The sequence below is a fragment of the Papio anubis genome, chromosome 4, assembly GCF_008728515.1.
Source record: "Papio anubis isolate 15944 chromosome 4, Panubis1.0, whole genome shotgun sequence".
NCBI classification, from domain to species: domain Eukaryota; kingdom Metazoa; phylum Chordata; class Mammalia; order Primates; family Cercopithecidae; genus Papio; species Papio anubis.
Genome location: NC_044979.1, coordinates 8,660,760 through 8,673,732, shown reverse-complemented (window position 1 = coordinate 8,673,732; position 12,973 = coordinate 8,660,760). Strand labels below are relative to the sequence as shown.

The 12,973-nt window shown below is 41.9% G+C and overlaps 1 protein-coding gene across 1 annotated transcript; it reads left to right on the top strand.

The window, feature by feature from the left end:
- Positions 1-6,442: 6,442 nt before the first annotated feature.
- GIMAP4 (GTPase, IMAP family member 4) lies at positions 6,443-12,926 on the top strand. The gene is made up of 3 exons (XM_003896845.4): positions 6,443-6,603; positions 9,053-9,124; positions 11,100-12,926. The coding sequence occupies exons 2-3, from the start codon at positions 9,067-9,069 to the stop codon at positions 12,029-12,031; spliced, it is 990 nt and encodes a 329-aa protein (XP_003896894.1). The 5' UTR covers positions 6,443-6,603; positions 9,053-9,066; the 3' UTR covers positions 12,032-12,926.
- The last annotated feature ends 47 nt before the right edge of the window (positions 12,927-12,973 follow it).

Sequence of the window (12,973 nt, the reverse complement as noted above, 5' to 3'; positions counted from 1 at the left end):
AAAATCTCCAAATATTTGGAAACTAAGTTACATTTTCTAAATAATCTGTGGGCAAAAAACTATGTTAAAAGGAAAATTAGAAAGCATTTTAAATGAGTGAAAAACACAGCATATGAAAATTTGTGGGATTCGGCTAATGCAATATTAGAGGGAGATTTATAGCCCCAAATGCTTGTAATAGAAAAAAAAGAAAAACTTTATATCAATGACATCCATTTCCACATTAAGAAATAAGAAAAAAGAGCAAATTAAACTCAAAGTAAGCACAAGAAATAAAGATCAACAGGAAATCATTTAAAAAATCACAGAAAAATATTTTTAAAAATGAATAAAACCCAAAACTGTTTTGTTAAAAACATCAATAAAACTGGCAAACTTCTATCCAGGTGTATAAGAAAAAATATGGAGAAAGTATAAAATATCAATTATTGCATCACTACAGATTCTATATAAATTAAGATGATAATAAGGGAATATCATGGAAAACTTTAGGCCAACAAATTCAACAACTTTGATGAAATAGAGAAGTTTCTTGAAACTACCAAAGTTCACTTAAGAAGAAATACATAATCTGAACATTCCTATATTGTTAGGTGTTGTGGGAAGTCAGGGACCTCGAATGGAGGGACTGGCTGGAGCTGTGGCAGAGGAACATAAATTGTGAAGATTTCATTTTAATATGGACGTTTATCAGTTCCCAAATAATACCTTTATAATTTCTTATGCCTGTCTTTACTTTAATCTCTTAATCCTGTTATCTTTGTAAGCTGAGGATGTATGTCATCTCAGGACTACTGTGATAATTGTGTTAACTGTACAAATTGATTGTAAAACATGTGTGTTTGAACAGTATGAAATCAGTGCACCTTGCAAAAGAACAGAATAACAGCAATTTTTAAGAACAAGGGAAGACAACCATAAAGTCTGACTGCCTGCAGGGTCAGGCAAAAAGAGCCATATTTTTCTTCTTGCAGAGAGCCTATAAATGGATGTGCAAGTAGGAGACATATCGCTAAATCCTTTTCCTAGCAAGGAATATTAATATTAATACCCTGAAAAAGGAATGCATTCCTGGGGGGAGGTCTATAAACAACTGCCCTGAGAATGTCTGTCTTATGCAGTTGAGATAAGGACTAAGATATGCCCTGGTTTCCTGCAGTACCCTCAGGCTTATTAGCGTGGGAAAAACTCTGCCCTGGTAAATTTGTGGTCAGACCAGTTCTCTGCTCTCGAACCCTGTTTTCTGTTGTTTAAGATGTTTATCAAGACAATACGTGCACCACTGAACATAGACCCTTATTAGTAGTTCTGCTTTTGCCCTTTGCCCTGTGATCTTTGTTGGACCCTTATCAGTAGTTCTGCTTTTGCCATTTGTCCTGTTCCCTCAGAGCATGTGATCTTTGTTAGACCCTTATTAGTAGTTCTGCTTTTTGCCCTTTGAAGCATGTGATCTTTGTACCTATTCCCTGTTCTTACACCCCCTCCCCTTTTTAAAACCCTTAATAAAAACTTGCTGGTTTGAGGCTCAGGGGGCATCACGGTCCTACCAATATGTGATGTCACCCACATCAGCCCAGCTATAAAATTCCTCTTTTTTACTGCCTCTCTTTATTTCTCAGCTGGCTGACACTTAAGGAAAATAGAAAGAAGCTACATTGAAATATTGGGGGCGGGTTCCCCCAACAGTTGGGGAAACATTGTGTTCATGAGAGAAGCATTCTTTTCCTGGGAACTGAGGCCAACAGAACCCAAAGTTGTGGGTAAGGGAAGCCACAATTTCACATGGCTCATTAGGATCAATAGTGGGAAGATCCACTCTGATATCACACATTGGTTCTGTGCTTTCCACCATAGACATGGGAGACGCCACCATTTGGCCAACTGATCTCCCTCGGATATGGTGTTGGATCAAAGGCTCAGTGTTGGTCTTAGCTCTTATTAGTTTGGTCACTTAACAGTGGCTGTAGCCTGCTTGGCCTCGGAGACTGGGAGTCAAAATTCCTGCATTCATGCATAGTCCCCATCCCTACCACCATGTGATGAGCCTATTAAGCAAGGACAGGTGTGGTTGGGAGAAGAGGCTGACTGACATGCACAGAATTGGGTATATTAATTAATATCCTTCTTTTCTGAATTACCTTTAATGAGTGTTAATATGAGGTACACATATCTGTACACTCCATGCTCTTCAGAGATGTCCATCTGCATCTCTGTCCTCAAAACTGCATTATTACAGTCTGTTATCATCCCTTTTGTTGGGGTCCAGCCTCAACACTACCCGTGGCTACCCAAAGTCTGATGACTACAAAGGAATGAGAAAAGACAAGCTAAGATTTAAAGCAAGTCTAGGGGGCCAGTTGCTGGAGTGAAGGCTGCAAAAGGCCCAGGGCTCTGGCTGCCTGGCAATGTATTGAGTACAATCTTTTGACCTAAGAAGGGGATGGTACAGGGTGCAATGGTGAAGGAGGGGGATGTGTGTCATTCAGTAGTGAAAGATCTACAGTAGTGGCAGTTATGTGAATTTCCTTTAAGCTAAAAGCATATGTCTAACTACTGAGATAATCTTTAACTTATTGGGCTGCAGCTGGTGGGAGTTGGTTTTACAAAGAGCCAGCATGTCTGGTCACATTGCACTGCTTCAAGGGAGTTTTTCAGCCATGCTCACTGGCCTGGGGACACAATGGCACTAAGGAGGTGTTTCTCCTCAGGGGCCCCCTATGGTGTTCCATAGGTGTCCTACACAGGGGTGACTGGCTAAACTGGCACCCCATAAACGCTTCCACCAGCACTTGCTACCCCCCTTTCTTTTTATCAATAACTGCCATTGCTATCATGGCTTGCTTGTGGTGTCTGGCTTCTCTCCCGAGGCATCTTTTGCACCTGTAGAGTAAAAATAAACAGCATAGACAAACACAAATTAAAGCAAAGTTTGTAGCAGTTGATTCTCCAATGGTTTTAATCCATTTCAGAGGATTCAGGTCAGAGAGCCCATCAACAGCTCCATTAAGGGCATCAGCACCAGATAAGAGAGTTAAGTGGCCTCAAAAACTTGTTCCTTTAATTTTATTATATCCAATGTTAGATTTTCCTCTCTTCCTTCTAGATGGCATTTAACCTTTTCCCAATGATGCACAGAGGCATTATAAGATTGAGGAGTAATAAAAAAATCAGAAGTATTCCAATCACACTATATTTGTATTCTGTGTTCCAAGTTCATAATTCAATCCCCTCTTCACCGTACTGTTTGATGGAGATCGTTAATCTGATTAGCTAATTTTTGATCAATTTGTTTCTGGGTATTCCAAAGCTTGGAAGAATTTGTTTGCCACTGGTTAACATAATCAGCAGTTTGAACAGAATAATGTAAAGCAACACCTGTGGATGCTTCTGTGGCTATTACAGCTATAATACCCATAATGACTGCAATACAAGTGAAAATAAATCTTCTTGTTCAAGTAAGCATTCTCCTTAGTATTTCAGTGACAATACAAATGGAAGGGGAAGCTTCTTAAGGTCTATTAAGGGAAACAGGTATCCAAACTCCCTCTCGGACTCTGACAAGCTAGATACTATTATTCTTATCAAATGTAGAATCAATGCAAGTGAAAAAATGACAGCCAAGACATGATATAGTTTGAAAATCTGGTAAAATATTGATTTGTCCTACTGCCAACATAAGAGGTTTAACACAACCCTGTAATGGGGCATCTGATTAGAGGTCAAAGCTACAACAAATTGAAGTTTTTTACTATGGGTTTCTGTTTTATATTTTCCTTTTTGAATCCGTGTTGGGGTTTGAACCATCATTAATTTCTACAGTTCTGGTTGTTCTGAGCCACTCTTGGATCAATCATTTTAGGGAGTGGAGGAGCCATATCACTGCCTTCCCAGAAGATAGGAAAGTCGGCTTCTATTCTATACTTTTGGGTAGGTGCTTTTTCAGAATACTCAATTGGCAAGCTGCACTCTTGACATCCCTTGTGCTGTCCAGCACAATTTACTGCAAATTGCTCCTTAGGGGTCCAGTCAATAATGATTCCATAGGAGTTATTTTGCAGTACTACAGCACTATTTGCAATGCAGTCTTCCCAAGTTAGCACCTCAGCTTCCTTAGAACATACTGTCAATTGTTCTGGGCATTTTTTCTTTCTTGGCCTAAATTGATTAGTAAGACTATTAGCTGTATGATAGGAATTTCCTGAGGATACGACTTTTGTTTTAGATTGAAAATTCCTTACACTAACTATATGAACAGAGGTCTCTGATCCATTATGTGCAGGGACATAAACCCTCCAGCTTTGTTTGTCATAATCTAAACATCCTGCTGCAGGCCCCAGACATATAGGAGGAAAGCAATAACCAATGGACACATTTATTAACATACCTTCCTCCTCTGGATGAGTAGGGCCTTGGTTATCAGTTGTTCCAGGCATCCAAACACTATCATTAACATAAACCTCAAGTGGGGAGTCCAGTCAAGTAACAGGTCTAATCAATGGAGGGAATGGAATGTAAGCCCAATAAGTATAATTTTGATCAGCCTCAGCTACGGGGAGACTCACCACCAGGATAATTACTGCCATCATAGCTACTAACAGATTGCAGGAGGTCTGTGGCTTGTCCTGAGACTTCAGGTCCTCTTCTGCAGGCTGGGTCAATTTCTTGATCTGCTGCCAGGTAGGCGGAGTTGCCTGGTGAATCTTGCTGGTCACCTTCTGCTTGGCAGATATCTTCATTTGAGCCATCAGGTGAATTAGGGGTGCAGAGAAGTTCTGAGGTCTTCTCCTCTTCCTTGGATTCTGACTCACGGCACAGCTTAAGATGTCTTGTAGGCACCCACACAGGAAGCTGATTTTCTCCTGGTGAAATACAAGCAAACCCTCTACCCCATGTGATGATTCTCTCCTCTTCCCAGGTCTTTGTTCTGACATCTTTTCACCACACGAGTTTTCCTTCATGGGGATTTATTTTTTGCCCTGTTAGATGCTGCTCTGCTGCAGTTGTAACCTGATCTATGGACAAGTTCAAAAAATTTAAAGTAATAACAGCCAGTTGTAGCTGCATATGGGGAGTGGAGTATTCCCCCTCTTTGCCTTTTGTTTCTGTAATTGAGTTTTTAAAGTTCTATTTGCAAGTTCAACAATGGCCTGTCCTTGAGAATTATAGGGTATATCAGTACTATGTCGAGCACCCCATTGTTGTAAGAATGTTTGTAAAGATTCACTGCAGTAGCCTGGCCCATTGTCTGTTTTAAGTTTCTGTGGAATGCCCATAACAGCAAAACAAGAAAGCAAATGTCTTTTTATATGTGCTGTAGCTTAACCAGTTTGGTGGGTAGCCCATATGAATTTTGAAAATGTATCAACACTTGAACATAAGAAAGTTTACCAAATGTAGGAATGTGGGTAACATCAGTTTGTCAGATTTTGTTAGGTGCCAACCCTCTAGGGGTAACACCAGTTCCTTGAGGTGGTAATTGTAATACTTGGCACTGAGGACAGTGTTGTACAATTATTCTTACTGTTGGTACAAAATATATTCCATTGCCCTGTCCTGTGTTTTAGGGTAGCCATCCTGTGCTTGTATACCCAAGGCCAACCACATTCTATCCTCAAAGAAATATATATCTTGTCTCTTACAGTTCTCTTTAGAATTATTAGCAATTTTATGATTACTGAAGTGCTGTGCAATTCTAAATAAGGTCTCAGCTGTAGAGTATAATGGTAAATTGAGACCCCTTCTATAATGGAAAAATAATTGGTTATAACGGTGAGCTGGGACCCCATTACAATATTCTCAAAGTTTCCATTTTAGTGGTAAGTAGTGTCAGACGTCAGTGTTTAGACTATTTCAATGGTTCCAGGACCATCTCAGGAGGCAAATTTGGGCCCATCCTAGTCAGTCCAATGAAGGTCATTTACTCTCTTTTGCTTCTAGCACATGACTCGTGGACATACCCTGGAAATACAGGACACACTGTGGACTCAGAGGACATACCTGAAGCACTGGGAGAAAGAGGTATGGGGACTCAGCTGGGAAGCCTGTTGTGCTGAGCAGGGGTTCAGGGGCTCAGGGGTCTTTCAGAATAACTGGTGACTCTCTGGTTTTGGCCTAGCAGTTTCTTCCAGAATGTCACAGCATGACTCATGTTTTTCGTCTCACTTCAGAGCCTTTGCAAGGTTCAGTATGGTAGCCACCAGGCATACCAAACTGAATATTCCTCCTTTCTTTCTGGAGAAAATGCCTGGTGCAAGTTTTTCTGCCTGACTTTGCCTTTTAGAATTCTGACAATGGAGTAGCTGTTTAACTTTAAATAAATTGAAACAAAATAAAATTTAAAATTCAGAACTGCAATCACACTCATCACATTTCAAGTGCTCAGTAGTCACATGGGGCTAAGGGTCACCACCGTGGACAGCACAGAGCAATCCCCTCCCTGTAGAAAGTTCTATTAGTGCTGCTGGATGATCAGGTGGGCAGGTCCCTTGCACAAGTAAATCTGGACAGCTCCTCCCCTTACTTCCTCTCTTTTCCTCTTTCTCAACATCCTGGCTTAGTATTGTGTGCAAAATCAGAGAGGGGTGCAGGACCCTGATTTTCCAGGTAAGGGAACAGGGGTGTGTGTGGTGGGGGTCGGGACAAATGTGCGATTTTGGTGAGGAGGGACCTGTATCTTAAATCATCTGGTAAACACGTTTTCAGACTGTATTCTTATTGGTTCCTGTTTCCTGTCTTTGCTAATTTTAGGTTGTAATCTGTTTTGAAGGCTGAGCCCTACAAATTAATGCCTCTTTCAGGGGTTGCTGCTCAGAGGATACTTGTTTTACAAATAAATGTTTCCTTTCACTGGTTGTGGAATGTATATAGAAACTTTGATTCTTCCAGGGATAAAGTTAGGTGAGCGAACAGAATTAGCTCTAGGGGAGCTGGTGGGAAGAAGAACATTGGGATGTGTAAGGCGCACAGCTCTGTATGTGGCCCCACAAAGACTGCACCGAGGTCAGGATTGGAGGCTCTACAGTCGGAGGTCTTGTTACAGGATTAACTGTATGCTCAGAGATGCCCGTTAGGGAAACTGCCTCCTCAGGGACAGTCCTGGGTTTACTGGGCGTTGAGCTCCCCTTTAGCGGTAGGAGGAGGGAGATGCCACCTGGTGTGACTCTCTGCAGTTCAGGAGAAGCTGGGTTCTGATGGGTGCTTTTTCCTTAGGCAGAGAGAGAACTCAGCCACCTAAGGTCAGCATCTACAGAAGCACAGTCTCCTGGCTTTGCCTCTGAGTTAGGAACAGCAGAGCACATTAAAGAGCCCACGTACTAGAAGGATGATTTGAAGAAACACCCAGAGAATGTCACAAAAATCCAGAATGTCACAGTATTGTTTTCTTGTTGCTGGTGTCCTATCCTCTCTCCTAAAACCAGCCACTAAAGTTGGTTTTTAAAAATTCTTTATCTTCTTTGTTTACAAGAAGCTCTTTCCTATACCCTGTTCTTGAAAGATAAAGAAATAGTCATTCTTTCAAAAGAAATGTCTGGCTTTTCACTGTGTTTCATATTTGTTGACTTCCTATGAGGTGACTCTGTCTTTAACAACTACCATTTTCTGCCTGTTTTGGTCAAAATCTGCTCCAATAAGAGTTCTTCAAATATCTTTCTCCATTGCAAAATGTTTGTAGGTAGCAATGAAATTTTAAAATTAATGCCATGTTTCTATAACACTACATATTAATTAATAAAGGAAAGGATTGTCATTTTCACAGATCAGATGTGGGCTGGACATAGTGATGAATCAGAGGCAAGAAGCAGGGAGATTATCCATTTATTTATTTAACAAATAATGATTGAGAACCATTCTTTGCCCATTATTGTGCTTGTCCCCAGGGAATGATGAGAAATACAACACATATGTAGTCTTCCCATCACAAAGCTTATAGTATAAGAGAAGACAGTTAAAAAAAAAATCAAACAATTAACTTCCTAAAGTAATACATATTCTGTAAGAACCCCCTGGGGTGCAGTGGATCATACCAGAGGGTGTTGCTGGTAGACAGTGGTGTTGGGGAAGACTCTCTATAGAGCCAAGGCCTGCGGGTTGAGCAGGAACAAGCTGAGCACTACGTTGGAGGGTGAGTGCTCCAGAGAGAGAGAATGATAGTGCAAAGGCCTTGAAGGTGGAAGGAACCTAGAAGATTTCCAGGACATTGAGGGTAGTGTGGCTCACACATTGGAGAGAGGAGACAGCTGATCACACAGGGCTTAAGTTATTTTTGAGGACTCAAGTTATTTTTGAAACCAATAGGAAGCCACTAGGAAATTTAAACAAGAAAAAATGTCAAATTTTAGTTTTAAAATAATATCTGGTGGTAGTGTAGAAAAAGGATTTAAGGGAAGACGATCAATTAAAAGCCTGTTAAGTTGCATACAATTGACAGTGGGTTGTATTAGCACAAAGATGGAGAGAAATGGGAGATTTTGAGTTTTTTGGAAGTAAAATCAATAGGATTTGGTGATGGGCTAATGAGAGAGAGAGGATAAAAGAGTTGTGGATGACCCCAAGGTTCTGCAGGAGCCATGGGGCTAGATGGTGGTGCCATCTGCTGAGGGGAGAGCCAGGGAGGCAGACAGGATGTGGAGGTCAGGGCTTAATTTGGGCCAGGTTCTGTTTGAGATGCCCATGAAATAGCCAAATGGAGTGAGATGCAAAATTTGAAACTTTTATAAGCTGAGTGAGATATAAAAGTTTGGAACTCTGAGGAGGTTGTAGGCTACAGACCTCATATAAAGGCATCCAAGCCATGAATCTCTAGGTAGAGGGGGGAAGGGGCCAGAACCAGTGCTGAGGAAGCACTGGAAGCATTTATGTTTGTGTAAAGAAAAAGGAACAATCTGAAAATGAAACTTAAAAAGAGAGGGTTGAGGAGACTTTTGGGAAATGGAGCAGGAGAAATCAACGTGGCAAGCTCATGGCAAAAAGAAAGTTGTTGACTACAGGCAGTCAGGGATTCTAGTTGCTTCCATTTCCCTAAAATGACCTGGTTATGTTTCTCGATTTACAGGAGTTCAAGCGACAATGGCAGCCCAATTCGGCAGTGTGAGCTTCAACCCCAGCACACCAGGGGCCAGTTATGGTGAGAGGGCAGTCAATGCTCCCCAGCAGGGGTGAAGGATGTGGGGGGGAATAGGAGTGGGGTTTCTCCTGCCTTGCCACCCAGTCCCCATTTGAGCAGGAGAAAAATATTTCCGACCTCCTTTCTCATTTTCTCTTCATTTGACCTGCTCTTTCATCTCTCTTGACCCTCTGCACTTTCTGCCCATGGTGTGGCTGTAGCAGCTAAGTAGAAGAGAGATTAAATATCCTCTGATTGACCCAGGGCTTGGTACAGTTTCTTACCTCTTGCTTCCTACATCATGGACATACCAGAATAGCTAGTTGTAGCCTCTCTGATTGTTTTATGCCCCTTTCTTCAGCCTGGAGGAGGATTGGGAATGAGGAATGCGGGAGTAATTGATCCCTCACCCTGGTCCCTAATTTCCCAGCTCCTGGTGGTCTCACTATAACCAACAAATTAAACTGGCTGGCTCATTCGGTGTATCACATGACCCTCCATTTTCTTCCTTATCCATAGAAATTGACTAAATCAGTTGAAATTTTGCTGGTTTAATAAACTATCCCAAAGTTTCGTAGCTTAAAACATCAGCCATTTAGTTGGTTCTTAATTCTGTGGGTTCACTGTGCCATTCTTGGGCCTGTGCCAGCTTGGCTCTTGCTCATGCATCTGGGGTGAGCTAGTGCCTGAATGGTCTTGGATAGCCTTGTGGACATGTCTGGTAGTTAGCAGGCTCTCAGACAGCAAGGGTAACAGGGATAACTTGGCTTTGTTGTCATCATCAAGAAGGCTAGTCCAGGCTTCCTTATAAGGCAGTTGCAGGAAGAGCAAAAAGAAAAGGCAAGCCACAGTGCATAAGCACTTTTGGGGTCTCTGCTTGCACTAGGCTTTCTACTGTCCTACTGTCCAGAGCAAGTCATAAGGCCCACCCAGATCCAACAGTTGAAGAGACAGATAGCATCTTGATGGGAGGAACTGCAAATCTGCACCCCAGAGGCATGCATCCAGGGATGGGAATAGATTGTGGCTACATTTACAATGTCCTCCATGGATTGTCACCCATATGCTGTCAACACTGACTAACTGTTGCAGTGTTGGAGCTGGCCTTTGGTGCTTTGTCATTTTGCCTCCCATGATTCTCCTACTTCCTTCCCTATGGCCAACCAATGCTCTCAGGTTATCCTTAGGACAAAGCCTTCCACTGTGATGCTAACTAAATAAAAATGTGAACACCAGCCCACATCTTTCCTTAGATAATCTTAGCCTTCCTGTATCCCGTGTTCTCAGTCGTATCACTTTCGGAAATATGCTTCTTTCATCCCGGGATTCTGGTTATCAAACGTGGGAAACTGTGTTTTAAGAATAATGACAGGTTGTATAACCCACTTCCCTGGCTTCTTAAGGGGAAGAAGAAATGCTTCATTTTGAATATAAATTGGGAAAATAAATCTCCACTACAGATACCCTAAAGTCAAATCTTGGGTTACTCCCTGCACTACCTCATTAGAAACGAATAGCTGGCCAGGCACAGTGGCTCATGCCTGTAATCCCAGCACTTTGGGAGGCTGAGGCGGGTGGATCACCTGAGGTCAGCAGTTTGAGACCAGCCTGAGCAACATGACGAAACCCCATCTCTACTAAAAATACAAAAATTATCTGGGTGTAGTGGTGCATGCCTGTAATCCCAGCTACTTGGGAGGCCGAGGCAGGAGAATCACTTGAACCCAGGAGGCAGAGGTTGCAGTGAGCTAAGATCATGCCACTGTACTTCAGCCTGGGCAACAAGAGTGAAACTCTGTCTCAGAAAGAAAAAAAAGAAAAAATAAAGAAACAAAACAGCTATTATTGGCAGTAACATCAGAAGAAGCCCCCACAGCCAGTAACAGAGAAGGGCACTGGGGGTGAGGACCCTGCAGGGGAATCTATTAGAGGTAGATTCTAACAGCATGGCTTTTTTTTGTTTTTTGTTTGTTTGTTTTTTTTCTTGATATCCCAGGGCCTGGAAGGCAAGAGCCCAGAGATTCCCAATTGAGAATTGTGTTAGTGGGTAAAACCGGAGCAGGAAAAAGTGCAACAGGAAACAGCATCCTTGACCAGAAAGTGTTCCATTCTGGCATTGCAGCAAAATCCATTACCAAGGAGTGTGAGAAACGCAGCAGCTCATGGAAGGAAACAGAACTTGTCGTGGTTGACACACCAGGCATTTTCGACACAGAGGTGCACAATGCTGACACATCCAAGGAGATTGCTCGCTGCATTCTCCTGACCTCCCCAGGGCCTCACGCTCTGCTTCTGGTGGTCCCATTGGGCCGTTACACTAAGGAAGAGCACAAGGCCACACAGAAGATCCTGAAAATGTTTGGAGAGAGGGCTAGAAGATTCATGATTCTCGTATTCACCCGGAAAGATGACTTAGATGGCACCAATTTGCATGACTACTTAGGGGAAGCTCCAAGAGACGTTCAAGAGTTGATGGACATTTTTGGTGACCGCTACTGTGCATTCAACAACAGGGCAACAGGCGCTGAGCAGGAGGCCCAGAGGGCACAGTTGCTGGCCCTGATCCAGCGCGTGGTGAGGGAGAACAAGGGAGGCTGCTACACTAATAGGATGTACCAAAGGGCCGAGGAGGAGATCCAGAAGCAAACACAAGCAATACAAGAACACTATAGAGTGGAGCTGGAGAGAGAGAAAGCACGGATAAGAGAGGAGTATGAAGAGAAAATCAGAAAGCTGGAAGATAAGCTGGAGCAGGAAAAGAGAAAGGCGCAAATGGAGAAAAAACTAGCAGAACAGGAGGCTCTCTGTGCTGTAAGGCAGCAAGGGGCAAGAATGGAAGTGGAGAGTCAGGATAGGATACTTGAATTTATCATGAGAGCATTAGAGATTGCTTCCTCTATTTTCTTACAGCTGTTCGCGGAAGACTAAACTTAATGAAAATCTCTTTGTATTTTCTGTATATTCTCTAGCAACCTTGCCCCATACTTACTCATTTAGCATAGTCAGAGTGCTCTAGTTTCTGTCTCTCAGGTGCTCATAACTAAGGACCACCATTGACCATTAGTAGATATTTGATTGACTTAACAAGAGAGGGACAAATTTTCAATTTGTGAAACTCCAAAGCAGAAAGTATTGGTGCTTACTACCTTGTGAATTCTTCCTTAGTCACGCAGAGAAAATGTATGCAAGAGACCAAAGAAGATGACTCCAAGCTATATCATGTTACCTCTAATAAAATATTTTCTTCTAGATTCTTTCTATATTAGCAGATAATCTCCCTTTGTAGCTTCCACTCACTTACTCTTGCGTTCAGAGTCACAGTGATCATCTTACCCATGTGGTTTGTTAGAAAGAAAGATCAATTATTTGTTTGCAGTAGGTAATCTTAGAGATGGAGATGATTGTAGAATTATTTCTAGATGAGTGTCAATTATTTAATTCCATTGTCATATAAGGAGTCAAATTGTTTCTTATCATTTGCTCATTAAAGAACAGAGATGTGTCTGGAAAATCGATCTCTACGAATTCAACTAAATAATGATCCCCAAATGCTGAAAGAGTGAAAGACAGCAATTCAACAGATAATACAGCAATGTTTAGTATATTCAGGTGTATCTGTAGAAACTCTTTGACCAACCTCAATTTAACCAATTTGATGAATACCCAGTTCTCTCCTTTTCTTGAGAAAGATAGTTGAACCTCACCTCCCTCACTCAACACTTTGAATACTAATTGTTTGGCAGGTTATCCACACACTTCTGCCCCCACTGCATTGAACTTTTTGCTTATTGTGTTTATAATAAAACTTTTCAATTATCTCATATTTGTGCAGAATTGGAACCTGTTTTGTCTTGGAAAATACTGCCGCTA

Excerpts from the sequence above, each read along its gene's own strand:
- GIMAP4 (XM_003896845.4), top strand. The coding sequence starts at position 9,067 with ATGGCAGCCCAATTCGGCAGTGTGAGCTTCAACCCCAGCACACCAGGG. Across the intron at positions 9,125-11,099 it reads CACACCAGGGGCCAGTTATG|GGCCTGGAAGGCAAGAGCCC; the intron begins GTGAGAGGGCAG and ends TTGATATCCCAG.